General features: G+C 41.7%; 1 protein-coding gene across 3 annotated transcripts in view; it reads right to left on the reverse strand.

Moving 5' to 3' along the window:
- Positions 1-2,199: 2,199 nt before the first annotated feature.
- The window catches only part of CSMD3 (CUB and Sushi multiple domains 3), a 922,268-nt gene continuing 896,971 nt past the window's right edge, over positions 2,200-27,496 (reverse strand). For all 3 annotated transcript variants that reach the window (XM_054984891.1, XM_054984890.1, XM_054984889.1), the window contains 5 exons: positions 25,760-25,918; positions 21,775-21,887; positions 18,238-18,325; positions 9,547-9,682; positions 2,200-2,363 (listed from right to left, as the gene is read on the reverse strand). In XM_054984891.1, the coding sequence (XP_054840866.1) occupies positions 2,204-2,363; positions 9,547-9,682; positions 18,238-18,325; positions 21,775-21,887; positions 25,760-25,918 (656 nt within the window). In that variant the 3' untranslated portion in view covers positions 2,200-2,203. The remainder of the gene's footprint in view (positions 2,364-9,546; positions 9,683-18,237; positions 18,326-21,774; positions 21,888-25,759; positions 25,919-27,496) is intronic.

Raw genomic sequence — 27,496 nt, forward strand, 5'->3', positions numbered from 1 at the left:
AGAACAAAGGATAAATTGAAGAACATAAATATTAATTTGTATTCCAAAATGATATCATCAACAACAAAAAGTCTCCCCAAATTACAATCAGGCATGATTTGTTTGGACAAGCCAAAGTCCACTGAATTCAGTAGGAAACTCGTGATCCACGGCTTAGTTTGCCATTTGATTATGCCAATGTATATAGCTTTGTCTAAGAGACAAACTCAGTTTCAATCCCAAGTACTTTGGTTGATCAGGGATTGGATTGGGTTACATCTTTCTTCAAAACTGATTTGTGGTTGGCATAACCGCTTGCAGCCATAGCAATATGCCTGACCCTGCTTTGGCAAAGCATTCAGAACATGCATAACCCCTTCTCCTGGAAAACAACTAGTTGCTGGTATAGCATATTAACATGAGACCAATGTTGTCAGTGTAAAATGATCCCTTTTCCTTGCAAGACTTGCAAATTTTAAAGGTATAAGCCCATACCTACCTGTGCATTAGACAGATACAAGGTATAGAAGATATGAGGGAGATCCATGTATAGAATCTTCCATTTAAAAAATGCCCATTAGAAGCCCCTGGCAGAGGGTTTGAAGATCAGGGAAGGATCACTGCATGAGAAGGTGTTCCTTCAGGCCCTTCCATGATGTAAGACCCTCTTGGAAGCTTTCATTCAATGCTGTATGGTAGAAAATTCAGGTACAAATACCCTAACCTGTGTTTTATACCACGCAAAGCAAAATGCAGCTGCTGAGGAGCATTTCAAATTGAGGAAGGGGCATGAGAGGAAAGGGTTAAAATGCCTTCTCACTCAGCAGCCTTTTCTAGATCTTCAGAGCATCCTCCTGGATCTGCTAATCTGCATTTTAAAAAAAAATCATCAGATTACTGTCCTAAATCAGAACATGCCCAATCCATAAGGAGCTGCTGTAGGTTTGCCCATTCAGTTCAATAGGGAGGGCAGATATGTGCCTCTGGCATTTGGTGCACAGACCTGCTCCCTCCATTGGAGTAAAATAGGAGAGACCTGGTAGGCAGGAGAGTTCTCTGCATGAATCCAAGTCCAGGTGCCAGCAAGGCATTTATGGTGTACCTTCTATTGACTGCAGGTTTCCTGGCATTGGGACCCTGGGGACAGCGTGGAAGCAGAGGCTGATCAGAGGGATGTTGGTACAAGATCCAAAATTTAGTTTCTAGTGTTTTGGTAAACTTTCTTGTGATCTTTCAAGAAGGGCAAATTGGTGTTACTAGGAAGGTGGGGGGGGGGGGGAAGAGAAGGAGGGTGAAATGGATACTTTCCGAAGTAGACCGCTGCAAAATTACAAAACCGGAACAACTAATTAACAGGGCAGGTCCCAACTGTTTTTATACTGCTGTCAGATTGGCGGCAGTCAGTAACAATAACATGAAATGGAAGAGGGTGGAGGAATAATGGAACTACCCTGTAGCCAAATGCAGGAGTAGTTAATACAAAGAAAACAATGACGGCAGAAATGGAGCGGGGAATTAAATACATGAAATAAAAGAACCTGAGAAGCTGATACTTAATTATCCCACTGTGGCATGAAAATAATAGGTTGTACTAGCAAGCTTAAACCTATTAATGGCCATGGCATAATCTTAGAAATTCATAGGTACAAACCAGGGTGGGGTGACTAAAGTCCTTAAAAGAGAAGGTATAATTGAGAGAATGGGACCAAATTCTGTCGGGAGAATTATGCAGTTTGTGACAGTTAAAAGAGAAGTCCGTGACTTGCTGTCTCCTGTAAATATAACTCTTAATTTCTACCATATATCTTTTGTTTTGTTCTTTTAAACCCAGTCCCTCTAGCATAGTTTATAAAGCACAGAAGTACTGATAATGGATGCTCCTCCAATATATGCAAATATGTTTTATTTTTATTTATTTAATTTTTCTTTTTTTTTAGAATAATCTCCTTTTTTAAAAAAGCAAATAAACTGTGAGTAAGCACTCATGGAGTGCAGCAGATTTTCTGTAAAATACTCCATGGTAGCCATGAAGTAAATTTTGTTTTCCAGTTTATGAAAAAGGAAAGAAAAAGAAATCCACTCTTGTCTCTCTCATCCTCAGGAGAAGGTGACCCAGGAAATCCTGAAAAGTGTGCTTTAATATATAATTTTTTTTAAAACAGTGAACTAGGCGTGCACTGTGCCGTTTCAATTTTCAGATCACCGAAGTTCAACCGCCGTCCTGTTATACCATTGTGCAGACCGTGTTCAAGTTGGGATCAAACCGTACTGCCTTCCCTTCAACAGACTTGGCGTTGGTGTCATACATAGGATTTTCAAAAGCAGCTTGTCCATTGTTATTTTCATGTACCGAGCATCCTGTGTACTGCGTTTTAGGGGCAGTTCTGTAGGGAGTGGGGAGAAGAAGGGAAAAGTGAATCATATCAAGTCCAAGTCAGGGCAGTCATTGACACAAAAAAGTACAAATGATAAAATCCAGAGGCAAATATTCTGGAGCTTTCCCATAAACCATAGTACCATGGAATACTCTCATCTGTAGCCCTATCCACAAGATACAATGAATACATGTATATCATGTGTGTACGTGCATAAGAAAGAGCCAATGCTCCTTAAAAATAAAACCAGGGACCAGTACCTGGATAACTGGGGCTTAAATCACACATTCAGTTCTACTTCTGATGAATGTAATGTGATAATTGTTCAATGTATGTATAAAAAAAAATCAAGTGTACTCTCTTCATGGATGGTACATATGTTCAATGTAACTTGTGAACAGGACTTGTGCTTGCCTATTTTTGTTTTCAGCAGGATTTTTTAAAACAGAAAATGGGATGCACAACCAAAAGGAGCCAAACCCTGTGCCCTTCCCACCTATCTTGTCATACTCTTGTTGTATGAAACAACGTTATTCCAGACTAATTCAATTCTGCTATTGAAGCGGAGCAAATAGATAAATATTACAAACAATGGAAGAAAGGACTTGTGGCCTATTTTCTGTACTAAAATAAAAAAGAAGACCCACCCCTGTCCACATGTGAATGGCACAGCTGTGAAAATTACACGAAGACCTCTATCATATCTAGTTTTGCTCTGAGGTATATATACCATTTAATTGGATGAAAGTCCTAAGTAAATGAAATATTTGCTGATTAACGTATGATTCTTCATTGATTCATCAATTAAATCTTCATAGACTTGCATGTGAACAAAACCAATAATTAGGAAAAAAATGGTTGTTTTTAGACAATTCATTCAAATGCCACAGCTAGCATTACCTCAGGAAAGGCATTCCCTCCTGGACCTTTGCTAAGATGGCTCCTGTCACCCATATAGTGAACAACTTAAATTAAAAAAAATCCACTCATTGATTTGTGGACAATTCTTTACTTAATCAAAGAATTTCTAATGGATTAACCTTAAAGGTAAACTAACTTTTATAGCCTTTGTTTTTGACGATACAGTAAGAATCCCACTTACAAATGGGTTGTGTTCCAAAAGTTCATTTAAAGTCAGATGTTTGGAACTTGGACACACATTTCCCCATAGAGATACAAATATACATGGTGCTTAGTTTCCCAGGTTAGCCCACAGAAGCCTGTTAAACCCATAATGTATACTGTAAGTTTACAATAAGAGAGAAAAACAGCATAGGTATATTACTGAGCAATTATTAAGCATGATAGACAATAAAATAGTTGTAGACTAAGCACTGGGTAGAGTCCAAATTTTCCAATGGCAGAAAGGAACTTCCCTGCCTTCCCTCTCCCACTAAAGCCTGCTGATCTCCACAAAATGTTGCTCCTGGAAGACAAGGATCCCTGAAGAATGACATGAACTCTCTGGAATTCTCTTCCCAGGAAGATTTGTCTGACCTCTTCTGTTGCTTCACCCAGCAGGTGAAGACTTTTTTCCTTTCACTTGGCATCTCTGTGATCCATCCCCCATTATTTTAACTGGGATTTTTATGCTTTGTATTTTTCTTAGGTGCTGGTTATAATTGTTTTAATGATCTCTTTGTGTGCTAGTTTTAATGGTTTTAAAGATTATTTTGACTTGTATGTTTTAATTTGTTAGCTTCCTTGGTGGCCCTATTGGGGCGGAAATATGGGGTAAAAATCAACCACAAAACCAGGAACATCAATCCAGTTCTGAAGAGGCCCCCACATTTTCTCAGCAGAACACAGCAGCAACAGGCAAGGCACAGCCACCTCCCCCTCCAGAGAAGCTCCAGCAAAGTCAGAAGAACTCAGGAAAATGGCTGGCTCTGACCTACAGCTGCCAATACCAAGCTGGGAAACTGGGGGGTGGAACCTGGGGAGGGCAGGCATGGGGACATGGGGGACCTCAGCACAGATGTAATGCAATAGAGTTCCCCTGTGAAGCAGATACTTTTTCCAGGGGAACTGATCTCCGTAGACTGGAGATGTGCTGTAATTATGAGATATCCCCAGGCCTGGAGGTTGGCAACACTCCTCTCACCAAAAAGGCCTTATTATTTCAAACTTTTCCAAGGTACTGTGGTTAGAGAATCTTGTTTTGATCAGGTTTGGAGCTTTTAGGGGGGCTCTTCTTTCTTTTCCTTTCTCCACTAGAAGCTCCTTGATACATTGATCTTGAGCAGCAGAATTGTTTAAGCCTATTTCTTAAGGGACATAAGGACTAATATGAACTTTGCAGCTGCCAGTGTAACTTTAGAATTCCTATCACTCAATAAAAAGGGTATTAACTCAGACACACATAATCCCAGCCAATCAATTAAAAGAAGAATAATGTAATGCCGTCAAAGTTCCTCATAAAAAGGAGACTCCAATAGCATATGCACTGAAGAACCTATCGAACCAGAGGAACACAGATAAATGGAGGGGGTATCTTCTGTCTTTTTGGGTCATGTCCTTTTTTTCCCGGGGGTGGTCTTTGTTGCTACTTAACATTGCCTTACAGTAACATGGCATTTGGCCCATAGGAAACAATGGAAACCAGAATGGCTGGGAACTCCTTGTTCAGGGGTCCATAGAATCAGACCCCATAGTTCAATCCCCTACAAACCGGGGGAGGGTCTATAGAAGAGAAGAAAGATTTGTTACCCTGCAATTTTGGTGGTATTTCTTTTACAGACTCCTGCTTCAGACCCCCAGGAAAACCTCCTATTCCCCTACAGGAAAGAAAGGAAACCAGGAGCGCTGGGGGGCACCTTGTTTAGGGGTCCATGAATGCGAGGTCTTTATGGGAGAGGGGGGTACTGCTTCCTGCAAATGTAGTCCCTTTTGTTCTAAAAGTACCCACTTGGAACCCAGCCTGGGTGTTGTGTGGCTGCCAAGGAAGCACATTGTTGCATTCTACTTTGCCCTGTGCCATCTCAAGTGCACTGCTGCTGGTGAGGAGGAGCTTAGGTACTGCTGTGCCCATGCTTCTCCTTCCACATTGGAACAGGGTGAACTGGTGGAGCAAAGCTTGGTGTTGCTATGCCCCTTCCCCATACTTGGCTTGCTTCATCTCTGTGCAAAGAACAGTGCACTAGGCTTGCCTCTTCACCTGCCCCACTGCATACTTCATCTCTCACTTTTTCCTCTGTCTTCCATTCCTCATTCTTCTTTTATTCCCCCACTGCCTTCCAAATTCCCAGTCCTCCTCCTCATCTTTCTGCTTGTTTTATCTCAAAGCAAGAAACATGAGACAGATTCAAAACATTTAAAAGGAGGAAGAGGAGAGTGAACACAAGTCAAAATCTCCCCTTCTCTCTGCTTTGGTTCTATCTGCACTTCTAGAGTTTCTCATTCCTTCAAGCCTGTGCCCACAACTCCCTCGTTAGTTAGCTTCTGCTCTTCCCCTTCACTCCTCTGCTGCCTTAGAGGCTCAGGTTTCCAGGTTTCTGTGGCTTATGTTCACGATTCAGGCATTTGTAACATGGGGACTTGCTATACTTGGATAACAGACCAGCATCTTATTGGAACAAAGTGTAATTTTAATATATGAAACCTCATAAAAATAGCTGTAATGCTGAGGATTTTTTAAGACATAGAGAACAGTTTTTACATTTAAAATCCTAAATTGTTAAACTCTGATAACAAAACCATATAGTACGGGAGTAAACTTCTGCCATATGCACTCACTATATTCCACCTACTCATTGCCTTTCTTCCTCTCTTATCCAGGTAGACATAATATATTATCCCAAACAATAGGGACTGATATCTCAAATCTCCCTAAGTCTTCTTTCAGTATCCAGATAGAAATTGGATCACATAAGCCCAAACAGTATTGATTTAACAGGGGGGAGGTGCTAGCTACTGAAGTTGACTATCCTCTCACCTTTCTCCCGAGCCCTGGATACTTGAAGAAGCTGTAGGATGAGACTTGGAGCAAAGGGACTGTGAAATCCCTCAACTTGTCACATCAACCTTGAGGAACTTTTTTGAGCATCATTTAATCATCCTACCTCATTTGATGGGAATTTAGCTTTAATGTCCTTCCAAACTGAACTGGAAGACCAAGAAAACTCAGCTCCCTTGCTCCTAAGACTTGGGAAGCTCTCTGTGGGCCAACAGGGGCTCCACAATTCCATAGAACCTTAACAATCAGCCTCTGGAAGCTTTTGCATGTGATTTCTGTGTCCACAACTTGGATAAAACAGAGAAAAACGTTTATATTTTCATGCAATTTTCTCAGCTATTTAAGGGAAAGGTTTTTCCTTCATTGAAGATGCAAATTACCAATATAATTGAAACTTGGGGAAATTGGGGTCGTCATCTCTACTCAGTACCCTCTTGTAGTAGGTAAGAAAATGTTGACAAGTTTTACTGCATTTCATACCTGTCCTCAAATTACTCAAATACATCAAGAAAATTCAAAACATTGTTTTAAAATGTTTTGTACAAAAGCGACTAGTTAAATAAGGACAAGTGGGTGAATTACTGGGAAACGTTGACAATATCACCACAGCCTGATTACAGTTGAATTATCATTGACTGCAGAGGAACAACCTTCCACAATAAAACCTCTCATAGGCATAAGACTCTTCTAAGCACTTACAACATGGTAAACTATCTGGGATGTACGATAAATTTTACAAGAAATATGAGCCACAATACTGTAAATGTCAAAAACAAAATATAGGCAGTATGTAAAGTACGCAGCCACCCCTTTTTATTGCAGTGTCCCGAGATGCCGAGAAATTTGAATAACCTTGCTCCTCTCTTGGAAAGAGTAATTTACAACAACAATTTAAAGAGCGGGAAGTAAAGGTATAATGTAGGAAAATAACCTTACCTATCAAGCATTTCTGACAGTTTTAAAATGAGGTTAGTGTATGTATCCACTAGACAAGATGTTTTTCACTGGAACACTTAATTTATCTTGAATGAAATAATGAGGTATACAGGCATTAAATAATTCAGTGTAATGATAATACTGAGTATGGGCCAAAGCAAATATGGATGCGTTTAAGCCTCTCTTTTTTATCAAAAGGTTTATGTGCTCTATTATGTGCTCACACTTCTCTTTCCAGTGGCCTGGGATGTGTGTGATTAGATTCTCAGATGTGTTCCCACTTCAAAGATACACAAAACAAAATTTTTTTTTTTCATCTCTCAAATTTGACCTTAACAGAAGCAGTTCCCACAGCAGGCAGAATCCTTCATACTAACAAGGCCCCATTGTTCCCTAAGCGATTTTCATTTGGTTTTAGTTAGAATCAGAATATTTTGAGACAAATGCATAAAGGGCCATGTTGGTCCTTTGTCTATTTAACTTGAACTTTAAACAACTGATGGGTCTCACAAACGCCTGACAGTAATTGTGAGCACAATGAATTCTTTCGAGATTCCCATGAACTGGTCTGTGAATCCTTGTCTGAGTGCAGAATGTTACCTTCTAAGAACGTAAGATGGTCCTGCAGGTACAGGATTTTGACTTTCAGGTGATCACCACAAACGTAGATTGTTTGTACAGGTTTCACACATAAGTGCTGCTTCCATACCCACAATAAGCAAATCTGCCAGAGCTAGGGTTGCTAGGTCCCTACCATCCCATATTCTGATGGCTGGCCTGTGTGATGTCATGTACCTGGATGGTGATGTTTGTAGGGACTGGTAATGTCACATTTATAAGCAGTACTAATTCCAGTATTTTTACCCACCCCATGGTGTAGACTGGTAAGCTGCAATACTGCAGCCCAAGCTCTGCTCATGACCTGAGTTCAATCCTGGCGGAAGCCGGGTTTAGGTAGCCAGCTCAAGGTTGACTCAGGGCGAAGCTACAAGTGACGAATGACACTTGAACGGCAAGTGTATTTCTCCCTGTTCACTTGCGCTCCACTCAATCCACTTGCCGTTCAAGTGTCATTCGTCACTTGTAGCTTGGCCCTCAGCCTTCTATCCTTCCAGTTTCCTGGGGGTAAAGTGTAGATGACTGGGGAAGGCAACGGCAAACTACCCCATAACAAAAAGTCTGCCAAGAAAACATTGTGATGCAATGTCCCCCCCATGGGTCAGTAATGACTCGGTGCTTGCACCTTTATCTTTTTTTTTTTAATCCACCCCCGTGCACCACACAGTATCTGTGAATGCATGTATCCACAATCATGGCTCTGAAAAGATGGACTAATATATGCCAAACGTAGAATGCAGTTAGTTCCAGATTATTGCTTTCAATCTTCCATTAATATCGGAAACCATTATCAGAAACAGGCATGCCCTGATGACCATCCGGTCTGTACTAGCTAATGCTCCTCCTGATATTTTAATTTGCTATTCTGAGAATGAGTCCCCCAAACTCGACGCTAAGCCTGAGATCTAGCAATGATATTTCAGATGGTGCACTCCTGATGCTTTTTTCCTGAGCCAAACAGCCAGAAAGGCAGAGCTAGTCATGCTATTTCCATTGCATCCCACACTAAAAAATGTGGAACGCCCAGTTGGGCTCACAGTTGGGTTTGAATTAGTTTCTGTATTTCATTGCAAAACTCAACAACGTTTAGGCAAGCATTCACTCATGTCGTCTTGCTTTCAAATGTGAAGCAAGTCAAAGGAAAAGGTAACCTTATGAAGTTAGTATGACACAAGCGCTCAGCCCTTCAGGAGCTAAGAGATCCCTGTCCTGCTATATTCAGAAAACTACTTGCATAAAATGGACACACAATTAGATCATCCAAGAGTCAAGCCCAAGTATGAGGAAGGACCTCATACAGAAATCCTAGTTGCCTTTCTTTCCTTCCTGTTCCACGATTTAGTACCAAGATAACTACTGGTTCAGAACAGACTGGCTCTACAGCTTCCCCTCTCCACCTTTAGACTTTACCACTATGTTATACTGGATTCCTGCTAATGCTATGTGTTTGTGAACTTGTATCTATTTACTCTATGGCATTGTTTATGGAAATGTTCTTGATATTGACTGTGTAATCCACCTTGAGTCTCCGTGAGAAAGGCAGACTATAAATGACATCAATAAAATAAATAAACAAATATGGTCCCCAGTTGGGTGAACTGTGAATTCAGCATAGAGCAATCAGCCTAAACAATCAGCTCTGATTCCCGCTTTCCACAGCAATATGTTTTTACTGACACCTACCTTTGTTTATAAAGGTAAAACCCAAATCCTGCTAATATAAGGGCAAAGAAAGGCACGAGAATAGCAATGGCCACAGAACTGCTGTTTGTACCGTGTGGTTGGTTTGAAGAATTTGAACCTTCAGACGTGTTCAGTCCTAGAAAGACAACATTTATTTTTATGACAGTCATGATTCTCATTCCACATATTCAAAATATTACAGCGTCAATAATAAAGCAGAACATAGAAAAATGAGATAAGCTCTAAAATTAAATATTTCCCAAATTCCATTAAATGTTTCTGAAATACTTCTCATCCTAATTTCTCTATGATCCTGGAGTTCTAGATTAAGAATATTTCCAAAATGGCACCACTTCATGAGGAGCTCTCCTCTGTTTCATTTTTCACTTCCAAATTTTGAATCCTGTGGTTTGCTTCTGTTCCTTTGCCTCCTTCTGCATTACCAATGTAGATATATACACTGATAAAAATGCTGCTAAGAAGCAATTGTGATGTGATCGTGCATATGATTACACAGATTATTTTTGTGATGCTTTACAAAGTACTGGTAAAACACTGCACAGAAAGAAACTTGGAAAAATCATCATGTACATTCATAGAAGGATTGTTTTTCTGCAGTTTGCAATGAACACATGCACATCAATAATGCAACTCAATATGGATGCAATGTTTCAGCACCACTACCTTAGAAGGAATCTATTGTCAACCTGGCTCAAGTACAAGAAATTTATAGAGCTATAGAAACCACTTTGGATTGTTCCAGCTGAAGTAATTAACCCAAATATGGAATATCAGGGAAAGGAATGGCTTACCCTCAAAGAATTAACAGTATTAGACAATGATGGGTTGAAACTTAAGCGAAACGAAGAGTTGCCATTTAAATATGGTTGGTTACAATATAGACAAATTAAAGATTTATTTGATTCAGAACATAGAAAGAATGGTTTTAGAATTAAAAATTCAGAACTAGAGGAGCTATTATTGGGGGATAATAGTAAAGCAATATCTAAAATGTATAGGTTGTTATTGAAGTGGTTTACAGAAGATGAAACAGTCAAGGTGCAAATGGTAAAGTGGGCCATAAATTGTAATAAGGAAATAGTGATGGAAGCATGGGAACAATTATGGAAAAATACCTTAAAAATATCAACTTGCACCAGTATTAAAGAGAACGGTTATAAAATGCTGTATAGATGGTATTTAACACCGAAAAAATTAGCCATAGCTAACAAACAGTTATCGAATAAATGTTGGAAATGTAAGGAGCATGAAGGTTCTCTATTTCATATGGGGTGGACTTGCCAAAAGGCTAAAGACTTCTGGTCTAGAATATGTGCTGAAATGTCTTTGATATTACAATATAATGTTGCTAAAAATCCAGAAATGTTATTACTATCTTTACATTTAGAAGAGGTCAAGAGAAATTATAAGACATTGTTATATTATATAATAGTAGCAGCAAGAATTTTATATGCTCAATATTGGAAAAAAAGAAGTACCGAATAGACATGGGCACGATCCAAAAATAAATCCCGATTAAGCCGATCTTGGATCTGGGCTGCCGCCGAATGCAGGTTCCTGATTCTAACCGATCAAGTCTCGTTTCCGGTCCAAAATCGGGAACCGGGGAGGCCAGTACCCATAGCAACCATAGTCAGGCTGTTGCGCGAGCGCGTGCGCTCCTGAGTCACTCCTGCCCACGCAGCAAGCCGGCTGTTCCGGTGCGCTGTGGAGCTGGCCGCAAGACAAGGGGCAGCCGGCTTGTCTGCACGCCCCTTGTCCTGGGGAAAGGTGAACAGCGCAGGTGGCCTCTCAGCCTCCCGCGCTGCCTTTTGCCTTTTCCCAGGACAAGGGGTGGCTGGCTTGCCCACATGCCCCTTGTCCTGGGGAAAGGCGAACGGTGCGGTCGGCCTCCCAGCCTCCCATGCTGCCTTTTGCCTTTCCCGAGGACAAGGGGTGGCTGGCTTGCCCACACGCCCCTTGTCCTGGGGAAAGGTGAACGGCGCGGGCGGCCTCCCAGCCTCCCATGCTGCCTTTTGCCTTTCCTTTGTGCCCACCCCCTTCCCTCTCCCTCCCCTGGGTTGCTGCTCCATGCTTGGAAGGAAGCCTGCTAATCAAGGAAAGCTGGGCTTCCATTCGTGTTTTGAGGGCGACAGAAGGAGGGCAAACACAGCTCATTCCCCTGACTCCGTTGCCCAGGGAATTAATTACTAGCACCAGAGTGTCTGCAATTCCAAACAGAAACTGACCCATCCGATCAAGTCCCGAACTAGCAAACTCCCGACTGCTGGATCGATTGCCATGGACAGAACCGATTAGCAGAGTCACGATGGTGAAAATGCCAACATTGGGGGGGGGGGGGTTGAAATCGTAATTCAGATCGGGCCCATCTCTAGTACAGAATACTGAAGAATGGACAAGGAAGCTGTTGTACATGGCCGAAATGGACAAATTAACTAGAAATCTGAAAGACCAAGCTCCAGAAACTTTCTTGGAAGATTGGAGGAATTTCAAGAAATATTTGGAAAAGAAATGCGATGTTAAAGGACAACTGTGGTCTTTGGAGGGATTTTAAACCTTATTATAATGCAATTCCGAACAGAAACTGACCCATCCGATCAAGTCCCGAACTAGCAAACTCCCGACTGCTGGATCGGTTGCCATGGACAGAACCGATTAGCTGAGTCACGATGGCGAAAATGCCAAAATCAGAGGGGGGAGGTTATTATGGTGGAGCACTGGTGTGGGAGCATATTACACCGGTGCTACGCCAGCTGCATTGGCTGCCAGTGGAGTACCGAATCAGGTTCAAGGTTTTGGTGTTAACCTACAAAGCCCTATGCAGACTGGGACTGACGTATCTGAGGGACCATCTCTCACCATATGAGCCCCAGAGGACTCTCCGCTCAGGTGGAAAACATCTTTTAAGTGTCCCTGGCCCTAGGGAGGCCCGCCTGGCATCGACCAGGTCCAGGTCCAGGTCCTTTTCGGTCCTGGCCCCGGCCTGGTGGAATACTCTGTCTTGCGAGACAAGGGCCCGGCAAGATTTGCTTGCATTTCGCTGGGCCTGTAAGACAGAGTTATTCCGCCAGGCATATGGCTGACATTGGGCGGTGCCCCCCCCCCGTGGAGGGGGGGTTAAACCATCACCCCTATGCCAACACAGATGCATGTATGAACCACTGTGCAGCATGAACCATAACATTTAATGCTTTTAAATGTTTTTAAATGTATTATTTAATGCTTTTAAATGTTTTAATGGTGGGTGATGTTTGTATTTTGTTATCCAACCTGAGCCTGAGAAAGCGGGGACGGCAGAATATAAATATAATAAATTAAATTAAATTATTAAATAAGACTTTAATGAAGGGAATATATATTAAGATCTTTACCATGGTTAATGTAATATAATTGCAATATAGTGTAATAATAATCTCTATGAATAAAGGGGGGTTCGAGTGTTGTTGGAAGTCAACAGAGAATAGAGGGAGGGGAGGGGGTGGGGTCATATATTTAGAAAGGTTTAATTTGGATAAGATGTATGTATTAACCAACTATTTTATATCACCTCATCCAATAAAATCTATTTAAAAAAATAAAAAAAATGCAACTCAATTGAAATCTGTGCCAGATTACATATACACCAAGCCATTATTAATTTTAGAAATCCAACTGGAATCAAGGATGGAAGATGCAATTGGGGAAATTTTCCTTGTACTTGGTTGGTAGAAATTAATAGTCTGTTTGGAACTGGGATCTGCACCAGAACCTCATGTCACACATTTCAATTTGATTCTAACATGGCAAACTTAAAATGGGCTTAGAAGGTTTTAACTCTGTTTAGGATTGCATTGTAATTATCATATCCCCCTGGAAACACAAGTTCTCTCCTTTGCATAGTGGATTTCTTTTTTAAATAGAACCTAATAAACATAAATGTGTCATAGTAGCAAAATAACTATGAAACAATGCAAGTGCATATTAAAATGCGGTCACCAAAATCAGCCATAGTTGAGTGAGTGAACAAGTGCCTGCCCCAACTTCTGTTCTCAGCCGACTTTGCCCTTTTCCTTTGACCTCTGCATCTTCCCAGTCCCTTAAAACCCTTGCTTCTATACGATCTCTAATGTGGGCACTAATTTCCACTGTATGCCTTCTATCCCTTCAGTCATGAAATACGAAATGCTTACCAAATGCTGGGAATGTGAATGGAAAGGCATCCTGGTGATTGGCTAATTCTTGCTTAATAAGAATTTGCATCTTTGTATTTGCCCCAAATATTAGATAATTTGCCATCTTTTATGAGTCCTTTCTTCCAGTTTTCTATCTATCCTGTAGCTGTGCTGGATTTTATTCATCTGTACATTCCAATATTCATACTTATTTCTGAGAGGGTTTTTTCCAATGTGCTCCTTTTGTTTTGATGCAGTAAGTTAGAGACTATGCACTCAAATAGGTCACCAGTGTAGATGAACATTAATTGACTGTCTACTGTTGCCACACAGGCATCGATGTCTTGCTGTCTCTCAAGCAAAGGAAAGAAGTGATATTCCAGTATAATGCTTTTAGAAGGAACATACCTCCTGGGTAATGCTGCAGATTCCCCTAATGCAGCTCATAGGTTCTCTTATTTCTCAGATTTCTGACAATATTTCTCATGCCCTTTTTGTCAAAGCCAGTTCAGGAGGTACGCAGAAAGGCAGATCAATTTACAGATATATGGGACTTTGTTACACAGTTATCAAATGTGGGCTCCCACACATGCATATAATAACACACCTATTGTTTAGATGTGGTGTGTACAAAAATAAGGAAGAACACTGAGGTGTCTTTGTAAAAACATGAGATAGGCGGTGATACTTCAAGAATACACAAAAAAGAAAGCAAACGGCAGAATAAACATGGCAAACTGGTGATGGTGAACTAATAAATATGTGAAAAATGAGACACAATAAAGAAGCAATAAAAGAATCATAAGGCAGATCATGAGAGGGAGGACAGGAAAGGTTGCATCAGTGCTTATTCTCATGGCCCTTTGTTATATGCCCAGGGTAATACCAATTGCCACTTTGGGGTCAGGAAGCAATTTTCTCCAGGCCAGTTTGGCCAGGGATCCTTGAGGGTTTTTTTTGCCATCTTCTGGGCATGGAGCAGGGGTCACTGGGGGTGTGGGGGAGGTAGTTGAGAATTTCCTGCATTGTGCATGTCAGATGTGCACTGCTTATCTGCCATGTATGTCTATTCTTCTCTGTACTCTGTACTCTGGGCCTCTGAGAATGTGTAAAGAATAGACATGGGCACAATCTGATTTCAAAAAAACCCAGATTTTGGCGTTTGCGCCATCGTGACTCAGCTAATCAGTTCCATCCACGGCAACCGATCCAGCAGTCGGGGGTTTGCTTGTTCGGGACTTGATCGGATATATCGGTTTCTGTTCAGAATTGCAGACACTCTGGTGCCAGTAATTTATTCCTGGGGCAACGGAGCCAGGGGAATGAGCTGTGTTTGCCCTCCTTCTGTCGCCCTCGAAACACGAATGGAAGCCCAGCTTTCCTTGATTAGCAGGCTTCCTTCCAACCAAGGAGCAGCAACCCAGGGGAGGGAGGGGGAAGGGGGTGTTCTGAAGCCATGGGCACAAAGGAAAGGCAAAAGGCAGCGCGGGAGGCTGGGAGGCCGCCTGCACCGTTCGCCTTTCCCCAGGACAAGGGGCGCGCAGGCAAGCCAGCCGCCCCTTGTCTTGTGGGGCAGGTGAACGGCGCAGGCAGCCACAGAGCCACTCGCACTGCCGCCAGCTCTGCAGCACACTGGAACAGCCGGCTTGCTGTATGGGCGGGGGGGGGGACCCAGGAGCGTGCGCGCGCGTGCACGCACAAGACCCTAACTACAGTTGCCCTGGGCACTGGCAACTGTAGATCCGGCCCTGGGAATGTCCCCTCCCTGAGGGGAGGCGGTTCGTTGCTGGGTTAAAAACTCCCCCCCACCTCTACTCTAAGTGTGTGTGTGTGTGTGTGTGTGTGTGTGTGTGTGTGTGTGTGTGTGTGTGTGTGTGTGAGAATGTCCCCTCCCTCCCTGAAGGGAGGCGGCTCATCGCCGCCTCCCCCTGCCCGCCGGGCCTGGTGGCCGCTGCCACCAACCACCATTCCTATATCACTGGAAACAGCGGGGTGCCCTCCCGCTTTGGCCTTCCTGATTCCGGATCGGAAATGGGACTTGATCAGTTAGAATCGGTGGCCTGGGTTCGGCAGTGGCCCAGATCCACAAACGGCTTAATCGGTATTTTTTTTTGGATCGTGCCCATCTCTACTAAAGAATTATCTGGGTAACTGTCTGACTATGTAGCCAAAAGTAGCTTATCTCACAGGCGGCTGCTTTTGTATTCTCGACTAGCATGGGAAAGTATCCTTGAAGTGCTGGCCAGAGCCATATCTCCCTGAGACATGAAATGAGCTCATCCTTATCTTCCCTTTCCCTACTCCCTCCAACATCCTAGGTCCTGTGCGCCTAAATTCTAATGGTCTTTATCCCAGGGCAGGGTAACTAACATTGCTTTGCCCATTTATGTCACCAATGCTGTAGTCTGAGTGCACTGATACTGATGGATCTCTAATAATAAAAAAAACTTTCACTGGACTCTTGAAGTGTCTGTAGTGAAGTAACTGGAGATCTAACTGGCAGAGCCTGACAGTGCAGGAGATGGGACTAGATGTCCCTGGAGGTCCCTTCCAAATCTATGATTCTAATGAAAGTGGTCATGTGGGACAGTGACTGAGAAGCATTCAGCCAATCTTGCAAAATGCACACCCTTTAAATGAGGAACTTCTATATTAAGAAAACAGGAAGTGAAGCTCTAATCAGGAACAGTCAAGGACAGACAATAAGATAAGAGAAAGGTGCTACTATCTCACATTATTTTTAGGGGCAGATCAAACTGGTGCAGAAATATCCTTAGGACAAGAAGCCTGACTCTTTAATATTTGCTAGGCTAAATGGATTGCCTTTGCTTACTTGTTGTTGTTTCCTTCCTTTCACGTTGACTTTAAACAATGAGAAATTTATCCTCCCTAGAAACTACAGGAATATTTCCACTTCCAGATAAACTTATCACATTCGAAAACGACTAACCTACGGAAAAAGGGATTGTAGCCCAAATAACTAATTCCTCTTGTAACAGTGTACATTGCTCTAAAGAGAACTCAGCTGCCTGAAAAACAGGAACATTTAATTATACTCCAGCTTCTGTCTCAGGGAAAAATACTGCAGTACTCAAGAGATGGTCTCCAGTAATTTATAGCTTAATATTTTCTTTTAGCTACCTAACATTTTCTTTCTTTTTTATATGCTTATTGAGAAAAGCAGTAAGATTTTATTAGCTGCAAGGAATTTGGGGAAAAGGTGAGTGAACAAAGCGATTGGTACACAGCATCAAAGATGAATATCTAAGTCTCCCCAGTGTCTTCCTTACAAATGATGATAATAAAAATTCTGTCTGAATCATCACCCAGTTAAGTCATGATACTTTTAACATAAATTGATTGAGGCCAAGCCAGGTCAAGGAACTGAAGAGGGACTTGGGGATGTTTATGAGTATTAGAATATTCTTTTTGGCTTCAAGAGGTTATGAAATATAAAACGCTAATTGCATTCAAAATCTGACATGAAATGCTTGCTTTTTTCTCTAGTAAAATTCAGCAGAATTTTTCACATAGATAACTCTTTGGTGCCAGTTTGAGAAAATGACTGTTCTGCTATGCAAAGCATAAAGTAATAGGATGAGGTTCAGGGACTTAACTTGACTGGCAACCCTTGGGAGATTTATGGAGCAACATTTGGCAATGTGATGTTATTTGTGAAAACTTAAATGGAATTGATGTTTTCAGTGAATGCTAGAGCATTTGGTGATGGAGTGACATCATTTCTGGTTACACTGTTGGAAACGATGTAGTCATATTTCCCAACTCTGCTCAGCCCCCACATTGTTTTCCTTCTACTCTCTGGAGCAAGGACAGGCAACAGGGGCAAGTGTTATGCCCACCATGGGAATGACAACCTTATACACAAGAGATTAATGAATGGATCTCAGTCAGGATATCCTGGTTTCAAAACAGTTACCAGGGGGAAGGGGTCATGTAGCATGCGCCATATTCCTCACAAGCCAGTTTGGTGTAATGGTTAAGAACAGCAGGACTCTAATCTGGAGACCGGGTTTGATTCCCTGCTCCTCCACTTGAAGCCAGCTGGGTGACCTTGGGTGAGGGCCAAGCTACACATGACGAATGACACTTGAACAGCAAGTGTATTTCTCCCTGTTCACTTGCCCTCCACTCAATCCACTTGCCAGGCAAGTGTCTTTCATCATGTGTAGCTTGGCCCTCAGTCACAGCTCTTGCAGCCCCATCTCACAGGGTGATTGTTGTGAGGATAATAATAACAGACTTTGTAAACCACTCTGAGCAGGTGTTAAGTTGTCCTGAAGGGCAGTATATAAATCAAATATTATTAATATTATATGAAAAAGGGAGGTCTTCCTGGACCACCTCAAAAGCTATGGGACCTGAAATGGTTGTGAGAATGGGACATGCCTTTAAGTAGACTGTTTACTATTCTCTAAACACGAGATTTTGACATTCCATCAGGTGTACTCATTTAATCATGAAGCACAACTAAATATTGTAATATTAATGTACTAATTACCTAATCTTTGAAGTCCAAATTGCCCATAATCTTTACCCTGGATAAATCCTTGAAAAACATAGGTAGCACCATCGGGTTCAGCAGAAACCTACATGGATAGAAAAGGACCAGTATTAAACTACGTGTACATATGCTGCTTAAAATACACCAGCTTATTAGATTCAAGCTGGAACAAGCCACTTAAATAATTCAGATACTTGTTACTATTCTGTATTTTTAATGGAAATCTATTTTCTGAACAGGAGGTAGTTGGGCTAAGAGAACATATGGGCCATTATATGCTTTTGTGTCTGAATTGCAACAACTCTGTTTTGTTTTGTTTTTTTAACATCTGAGATTACCATCACTACAGTTTCAAAGGAAATCTTTCTTTCAGTCTGGCTGCTTTGCACATTTGTCACAAAGAGTTCTTGAGAACACCTTAGAGAATAAATCATATGTGACTTTGAAACCAAGTATGAAAACTTGTAGGTGTGTTATCTGAAGCAGCTTTTGACTCCTTCTGTAAAATGGTGATCTTTCATGGGCTGTATTCTAGTTCAATTTCACTGAATGGAATTCAAGGATGTATAAATGTGTGCAAGATTATGGACGATCTAAACTAAGTCATATAACCCTTATCAGTGAGCAGCTGCCACCCCCCAAATAATCTGTGCTGTTTTAGTTCCAGAAGCATATCCAGACTGACTTCCAGTATGCCCCTGTGATCAGGTTATGATTGAATGATGAAAGTATATGTGCATGAGTTCAGCAAGTGCTGACAGCATTCACACAATTCCCTTGCTAGAATTGAAAAATCTCCAGCAACACCTCCACGCTTATGTGTTCAAGTGACTGGGGTGAGTCTTCTAAGTATTCCATACACCACTGACACGACAGAGTATGGCTCAAATTATCAAGGCTCTACCTGGCAATTAACAGACCATATATAAGCACCTGTATTAACAATTTCACATCACTAATCGTGTAGTGGCAAGGGGTTGTTGTGCACTTTTGTTTTGGCTGCAGCACTAGAAGCTGGAGCATAGGATGTTCTTCTGGTAGCAGGAAGACTGTGGCATAACAGAAACTTCACAAACACTAGTCCTATCCAAGGTATGGCCAGTAACAGCCATACTTACCAAGCAGACACACAACACACAAACATACAAAACTTGCTCATGGTCTTTACTAACAGTTGGCCAAGGTTCAGCATAGGCTAGCGGATACAGTGTGAATAAAAGCAAGATTCAAGTGCAGTGGCACCTCAATGGCCAATAAGATTTTCAGGGTATAAGCTTTCGAACGCCAAAGTCCCTTTGTCAGAGCTTTGACTCTTGAAAGCTTATACGCTGAAAATCTTCTTGGTTTTTTAAGGTGCCACTGGACTCAAATCTTGCTGTTCTACTGCAGACCAACATGGCTACCCACCTGAAACTATCAAAATGGATGACAGTAAATGACACATACATATAATTCCATATAACCAAGATGTCCACTTGATTACTTCCTGAACCAAGTTTAAGAATGTGAAAAGGCTTATGATAGAGAATTTATAGCTCAGTGACTCTGTAGACCACTGGAATGACATGTGGAACCCAGTGGCGTAGCATGAGGGGGCAAGAGGGGTGGTCGCCCCAGGTGCAAAATTTGCGGGGGGTGCAAGAGACTGTGCCGTGCTCTTGGGGAGGCCGCCCGCACTGCCTGTGCGTGGATGGGGTGGCCAGCTCACTGGGTGCTGAGCCGGCCTTCCTGCAGCAGGCAACACAGGAAGTGGGTGCCCTCCTCCACAGCAGCCACCTGTGCAGCCACAGCGAGCTCAGTCTGCTGCAGGAAGGCCGGGTCGGCGCCCAGCAAGCCAGCTGCCCCATCAATGCACGGGCAGTGCGGGCAACCTTCTCAAGAGCATGGCGCAGTCTTCGTTCTGCTGCAGCCACTCATGCTGCCATTTCCTTTGGGAGGCCTAGTGAGTGCCTAGTGAGCCGGCAGCCCCAGCAGCTGCAAGCGACGAAAGCAGCCTCCCAAAGGGTGCAGGCAGCTGTGGTGGATGGGGACGGCCATGTGCTCCGCGATGATGTTACTTGATGTCGCTTTGCATGCGTGCATGAGGGCTTCCCTCACCCCAGGCCCTCTAGAGGCATGCTACACCGCTGGTGGAACCAGCTGTTCTTTGGTAAGCGTGAAAAAGTTGTACAGTTCAATGTAGCATGATCCTCCCGGTTCTTTGTAGAGGATGCTTGTAATTAGCATATCTAAATGCATATGTGTTCAACATCTATCAAGGGCCAACTGCTTTGAGGCAAGAAATCGTTGGATCCAACCAGCTTCTCTGCTGGCAAAAAATGGAGAAGGAGATCCTTTTTAACCATCAGAGAGACTCTTGCAGGAGCCATGGGGACAGCATGGATAAAAGGCATGTGCAACCGCAGGCTGTAGTTAAGAGGGGGATTTAGGTGAGACTGAAAAACCAGGCGGGATCCAATCATTCAAAAATGTTTGCTACAGAGATATCCTAAGTCCTTTAATTACTACATAGGAAAGTCTTTAAACTTTTTCAAGACTTTCCATTTTGACATGATTTCTTTAGAAATTAAAATCCAGATGTTTGTATTCATCTCTTGATAAAAATTCTAAGTTGCTTTTCAATAGCAAAGGACTCAGTGTTAGGTTTATAGAAATGACTTTAAATCCTCACTTATCTTAACCACATTGTTGCTTAAAAGTATTATTTTCCAGTGTACTACTTTATTCTAGAAATGAAATGTCATGCAACCATATTCATTTCAGGAAAGAAAACTCCTGGGAAGAAGATATTTCTGGGGTAGTCCACATCCACTTAAGCAATCAATACTTTTGTCACTTACATTATAATGGATCCAGATCTTGTCTCTATATTCCCCTGGGCTAACAACAAGTTAGTCTTCCAATCACTGCCATTGCAACCTTTCCTTGCCAGTAAGGTGGAAAACAGCATCAATGCTGGCTATTGCTCCTGGCCCCAATGGAACACAATGAATTGTGTCATGGCACGGCCTGATGGTACAGTTAGTTCTCTGCCCTTTGTCAGGAGAGTGTACTAGGACCAGGATTTTAGGCAGCAAACCAAAAACCACTGGAATGTTACGAAGAGAGCAGCTTTTATTCTGTGGCATAAAAATGCAAGTAATTGTGACTTGCTTTCAATATATTGTGGGGCATGAAAGGATCACATGCTGCTCCAATAAACTGAAAATAAAAGGGATTTGGGAAAGTATCAATGAAGTGGCTGCTCATACTTTATGTTGAAAATTGCTGCTGTTTTCCAAAAAAAACAGCTCTACCATTTAAGATTTTTTTTTTTAACCTTTGCAATCAGAAGGTGGCATTTCCCAAGACTCTTTAGAATGTCACTATATTATAGTACCAACATTTGTGGGTGCCCCATCAGTAGCCACATGAACCTGTTTTCCAACACTGATAATTATATTCCATTTTATAACACCTATATTTTTCAAGTCTTGTGCACAAGCCATCATTTGCGATTAAGACAGTATTGTATTTTGCCAGAACTATACTCACAAAACCGTCCATTGCCCATTTTTCCTCCTTCAGTTTATTCAGCGAAGTATGGGATGGTGCTTTAATGAGATATATATGGAGCATTAAACGGGCTTCTTGGCTTTTATATACCCCTGTAAAATATAAAAGTAGTTGATCTGTACCACTTATAAGTAACTGGAACTTTAAAATAAGGAGGAAAAAAGAAATATCCCTAGACTTTTTATGTGAAGTCCACCTGATGCTCACACAGTAAAAACGTGAAGGTCAGTGGTTTACAACCTGTTCAGATATTTAACAATAGACCAGAAAAATGACTTATTTGGGTAATTATACATTAAAATCAGGAATGTAAATCTTGAGCTCTCTCTAGCTTCACTTATCTACACCGTTCATCCTATTTCTCTTCCACCATTGTTGGAGCTGAGAGCATTACAAAGCTTTTTGTACTTTTTAAACTATTTATTATACTGTTTGATACTGTTGTTTTAAATTGTCATATGTAAGTTTTATTGTAATGTTTTATGGAATGTAATCTGCCCTAAGCCTGCCTGTGCAGGGAGGGCAGAATAGAAATCCTCACCCCTGTACTATATATTTTTCAGTCAAATCCTGAAGTATATTTTGCACTGATGAAGAAGGTTTCACAGTTAATAATAATAATAATAATAATGATGATGATGATGATGATGATGATGATGATGATGATGATGATGACAGCAGTAGTAGCAATAACCATCACCACAATAATAATATGTACAACCTTCAGATAACATTTTATATTTGGGCATGTCATTTTTATCCTTCTAAAATTCGGCCATCCCTCCAGGCAGCTTTAGCTGCTCACAGAGAGGGCCGTGTATTGCCCTCCTGGAAGAAGGGAGGACAACACAGCTTTCCCGGGCATCTGTGGATTTTTCAAGGGTGGGCGGAACCAATAGCCTCTCAGGCAGCTCCGCACACCCGGCGGCAGTCGCAAACAACGCTCGGCCCACCCTCCTCACCCTGTTTTGGTGCAGGATTAGCCGGTTGCTGTATTCAGAGCCAGGTAGGAATTTTTCCCCCCTATCCTCAATTGGACCAGGGATTGGGTTTTTTTTGCCTACCTTGCACCTTTACTTGAGTGGTAGAAATTGGCAGGTGGTGGTGCCTGTTAGTGATGTCACTGGCGGGATAGAGTTTGGTTAGAAGCAGTGGGCCAGTGAGCACCCTTGGCGTTTCCCTATTGGTAGGGAAGAGGGGTCTGCTAGGAGTGGCTGGTACTGCTTGTGACGGCTGCCAGCGCGCGTGGGCAGACTGCCTGGGGGAACCCCACGTGCAAGTCCTTCCCTCACTGCTGTATGGCTGAGGCTTAGGAGCTTGAAAGGGGTGAACCAATTTGCCTGGCTGGCCGAGTCTCCTAGCCATCCACATGGAGGGCTCGCACCCGGGGCTTCGGGGCTCGCCCAGGCAGGTCAAGGCGGAGGTCTAGGTAGGACCCCGTGGCTTGGCCTGTACCGCTTTACCCTTGCCACAGTTATGGTTAATGCTGTCGTTGAGGTTAATTTAATAAAAGTGGCCCTTAGATCCAACACCTGTGTCTGTCTCTTCATTCCAACTAGGAGGGCAATATCTTACATTGCCAACAGCAGTGTAACAATGCAGCTCTGAATCTGCTAAAAGAACTTTCCCAAGTGACCAAGCAAGCACTACTCCTCAGAATCTGGTTCTGCACCATGTAAGAGGCTCCTGCTGTGCTTCTGCAGTACGTCTGTTCATGACCAATGCAACAGGAACAGCAATTCTGCTGTGCTGCCAACATGTACTACATTGTTTAGACCACCAGTCAAAACATGATGTAATGGTGCCGAAGCCACTGACTTTCAGGATCAGGCCTGAAGACCACATTGCCAGCTGATGTTTCAAAATAATATCAACATCTGTTGACAAGGAGCACACATCCAGCTACTGCCAGATGTCTCCTATCACGGCCAAATAATTCCTGTGCTCGTGGAAATATTAAAAGTGGAGGCTAAACTGTTATTTTGTAAGCAGGACACATGAATTAGTTTTGTAAGCAAATTTCTTAGATTCACACCCCCACCCCCCGCAAACTCTCAAGGAGAACTCTTGCTAATTCTAGCAATGGCTGAAAGAAAACAACTACTTACAAGAAGACAATTACTGATGTTCTGTGATGGATACTTGAGCCAATTCACTGGCTTAACTGTTTCTAACTAATAAAAATGAGTATTTGTAGAATACAATATGGCTATTTTAAGATCTGAATAACATTCAGTCAGTCAATAACATGCAAATCACGTATTATTCAATACATTGCCTATTTTCATTAGTGACCTGTCAGAGACTCCTGGGAACTGTATCCTGGGTATGAAGTCACCAGCTCTTCTCCACAGTGCCTCCAAATATGAAGGTTCCACTTAGGGATTGTGGCTAATGGATTGTGGTTAATATATACATAATAATGATGAGTCATATGGCTAATACACCGGCCACTCTTGAAATGTCAGTATTCTCATCTGATAGTAGCAAATGGCATAAATTAAATAAATATTTATTATAAATTGTTTGCCGTGAATCCATTACCAAAGATTGTTTGCCCTGAATCCATCGCCGATAAATTTCACTGAATAACTCTGAATTCTAATATTATGAGGAAAAGATCTTTCTAGCTACGTCATTCTAGAATAAGATCATTCTATTCCATTCCTAATTTTATAAACCTCAATCAAAATCTGAGATGTGAACCCTGGAACAGGAAGGGAGAATAGATGTCCTGTTTCTGGGGCCATGCCCACCCCAAAACAAAAAGTTAAAAACAAGATGAGCCATTAAACAAACAATTTTAAAAAGCCAGGGCTTGTTTGAATGTGTTCTTGCTGGATAAGACTGCTTTGTATTATATTACCACGGCATAACAGGCAGAAATCCACCGGGGGGGGTGGTGGTGGTCCCCAACGTCCCAGGGAAGGAGAGCTGCAACCACTGAATTCCTATTTGTTGGTGCAAGGAGAGGTAAACAGTGTGTTGATGCAGTAGCAGGGGGGGAAATGCCTGGAAGGTGTCTGGAAAAGAGAATGTTCCTGAGTTTCTGCAAAGTGTTCTCACTTAAAGCTCAGCCTGCAACTTTAGCTTAGCACACCTTTCTTTCCTCCTCTTGTTAGAGCCCTACTCTGTGGTGCAGAACAAAAAAAAAATGAAAGGGCTGAAGATACAAAAGGGCACATAGATCACCATCGTGTGGTATAAACAGAAATTACACTATCACATGGTTAAAAAAAAACCCAAACAGATAAATTATAGAGAAATTACAGATAATTCCTCTTTTGAAAGAGGAAAAGAGAATAAGAGGAACCAATCACTATATCTAAAAAAGAATATAGCAGAAAAAGAAATTCAACCCCCTAACAACCATAAATTCAGTAAATATACTTATTTATTTTTAAAAAATGAAGTTGGATTTTTTTTTTGTCCTGGAGTATCTCACTTTAACCTTAGACCGCTTTGTTCCTTCTATGTAACAGATTTACCTTTAAGTAAAAACCTACCAAGGCATGGAGAAAGGTTGTAGTCCAACCCAACGATGCTGTCCTAGTTTCCTATCTATTTTTAACACTGGGAAGCATTTTTTTTTAAATGTGATTTTCCACTGCCGCACTACAATGGTACCATGCATTTTGTTACCTCAACAGCCTACCACCTCAAGCTACTACATGTGCCCTGTTTTTATTAAATCCAAAGGGAGGTATTTAAGGAACTGCTTTACTCTTCCACTGAAAACAGCAGTACTAACCTTTGGTTGGAATGTAACACATATTTGTTTTATTAAAAAATAGATCTTGCAAAATCCTGTCCCTGACATTACCAAAGAACTGAAATAGTTGGTCAAGGATGTTGTTTCAAACTGTTTAAGTAAAGCCATTGTTTTATGCAAAAATATAAACATTTAAATTACAAGGATTAAATGGAGAACTATATGGCAATTGTCCCCTGCCCCAAGTCGTACCTGAAAGTAACAGCTCCATATTGCTGTTCGTAAGTGTAGCATTCACTCTTCCTGATGTTGCATTGAAACTAGTAACTGTCAAGGTCATGGGTTGTTTTCTGCCTTTGTAATTGTAGGAGCCTTTCCATATGTAATTTTGGGCAAACACATCATCGGGAACTGCAAGAACATCAAAACTGTTAGTGAGCGTTGCCATATTTGGACTGCAATAACTCTGATTAAAATGAGAAGAGATGTTCATTTCCTTTCCTCTTCAATTATTTTTTGCTATTGGAAATTATATTTATGATCTTCACTGCACCTAGCATCTATATGCATAATGCACAGAAATGATGACCAGAAGCTCATCATTGAGCTAGATTCAACTGTACCTGCCTTAATTGAAAACTCTAAGGATACTGCATACATCTTAAAGAATCCAGTAGATAAAAGTAAGGCATTTTTTAAATAATGCTTTCAAAACTATGTGTTTTATAATGCAAATTATGTTTGCCTTTACTTTGGAAATTTTGGATCAAATTCTGGTATTACATTTGGCAATGTTTCCCTGCTATTATGAATTCTCATTGAAACTGAGGATATTATAGCACTAAACCTTTACATTTGAGAGCCAGTTTGGTGTAGCAGTTAGAGCGATGGGACTCTAATCTGGAGAACCAGGTCTGATTCCCCACTCCTCCATTTGAAGCCAGCTGGGTAACCTTGGGTCAGTCAGCTTTCTCAGCCCCACCTACCTCACAGAGCGATTATTGTGGGGATAATAACATACTTTGTAAACCACTCTGAGTGAGTGTTAAGTTGCCCTGAAGGACAGTGTATAAACTGAATGTTGTTATCATTTTTTTATTATTACATTATATCCCAAAAGAGCCAGTTTGGTGTTGTGGTAAAGAGCACAGGACTCTGATCTGGAGAACCTGGGATTTGAACCTGTGTCTCCCCGGGCCTATTCTAACCACTACACCATGTATGGTTCATATTTTCCTGCAGCATCATCTACAAATTATACTTTATATACATGAATACACATAGTTTAATGTCTAAGAATTCTGGTCCAGTGAGAGTCTACTACAGGGAGCCAGTTTGGTGTAGTGATTAAGAACAGCAGTCCTCTAATCTGGAGAGCCAGGTCTGATTCCCCACCTCTCCGCATGAAGCCAGCTGGGTGACCTTGGGTCAGTCACAGCTCTCTCAGAGCTCTCTCAGCCCCACACACCTCACAGGGTGATTGTTCTGGGGATGATAATGACATACTTTGTAAACTGCTCTCAGTGGGTGTTAAGTTATCCTGAGGGCGGTATTTAAACTGAATGTTGTTGTGGTTGTTGTTGTTATTCTTATTATTTTATTTTTAGTGTAATTTCATGTTTACCTCACCTTTCTCCCTATGGGGACCCAAAGTAGTTTACATCATTCTCTTCTCCTCCATTTTTCCCTCACAAAGAACCTATGACGTAGATTAGGCTGACATCATGTGACTGACCCAAAGATCACCCAGTGAGCTTCCATGGAAGCGCGGGGAACCAAACCTGGGTCACCCAGATCCTAGACCATCACTCTAGCCCCTTTACCACACTGGCTCCATATTTTAAAAATACTTTATGAGAAATGTTGTCCTAAGTATTATTTTAAAATCATAGATTGATGACATTTACAGAACTCTTTCAGAGATAACTGAAAAACAGGATTAGAGATTCATTAAGAAATTCTAGATAGATGTAAATGTTACAAGAAATG

This window comes from Eublepharis macularius, chromosome 7, assembly GCF_028583425.1.
Source record: "Eublepharis macularius isolate TG4126 chromosome 7, MPM_Emac_v1.0, whole genome shotgun sequence".
NCBI classification, from domain to species: Eukaryota; Metazoa; Chordata; class Lepidosauria; order Squamata; family Eublepharidae; genus Eublepharis; species Eublepharis macularius.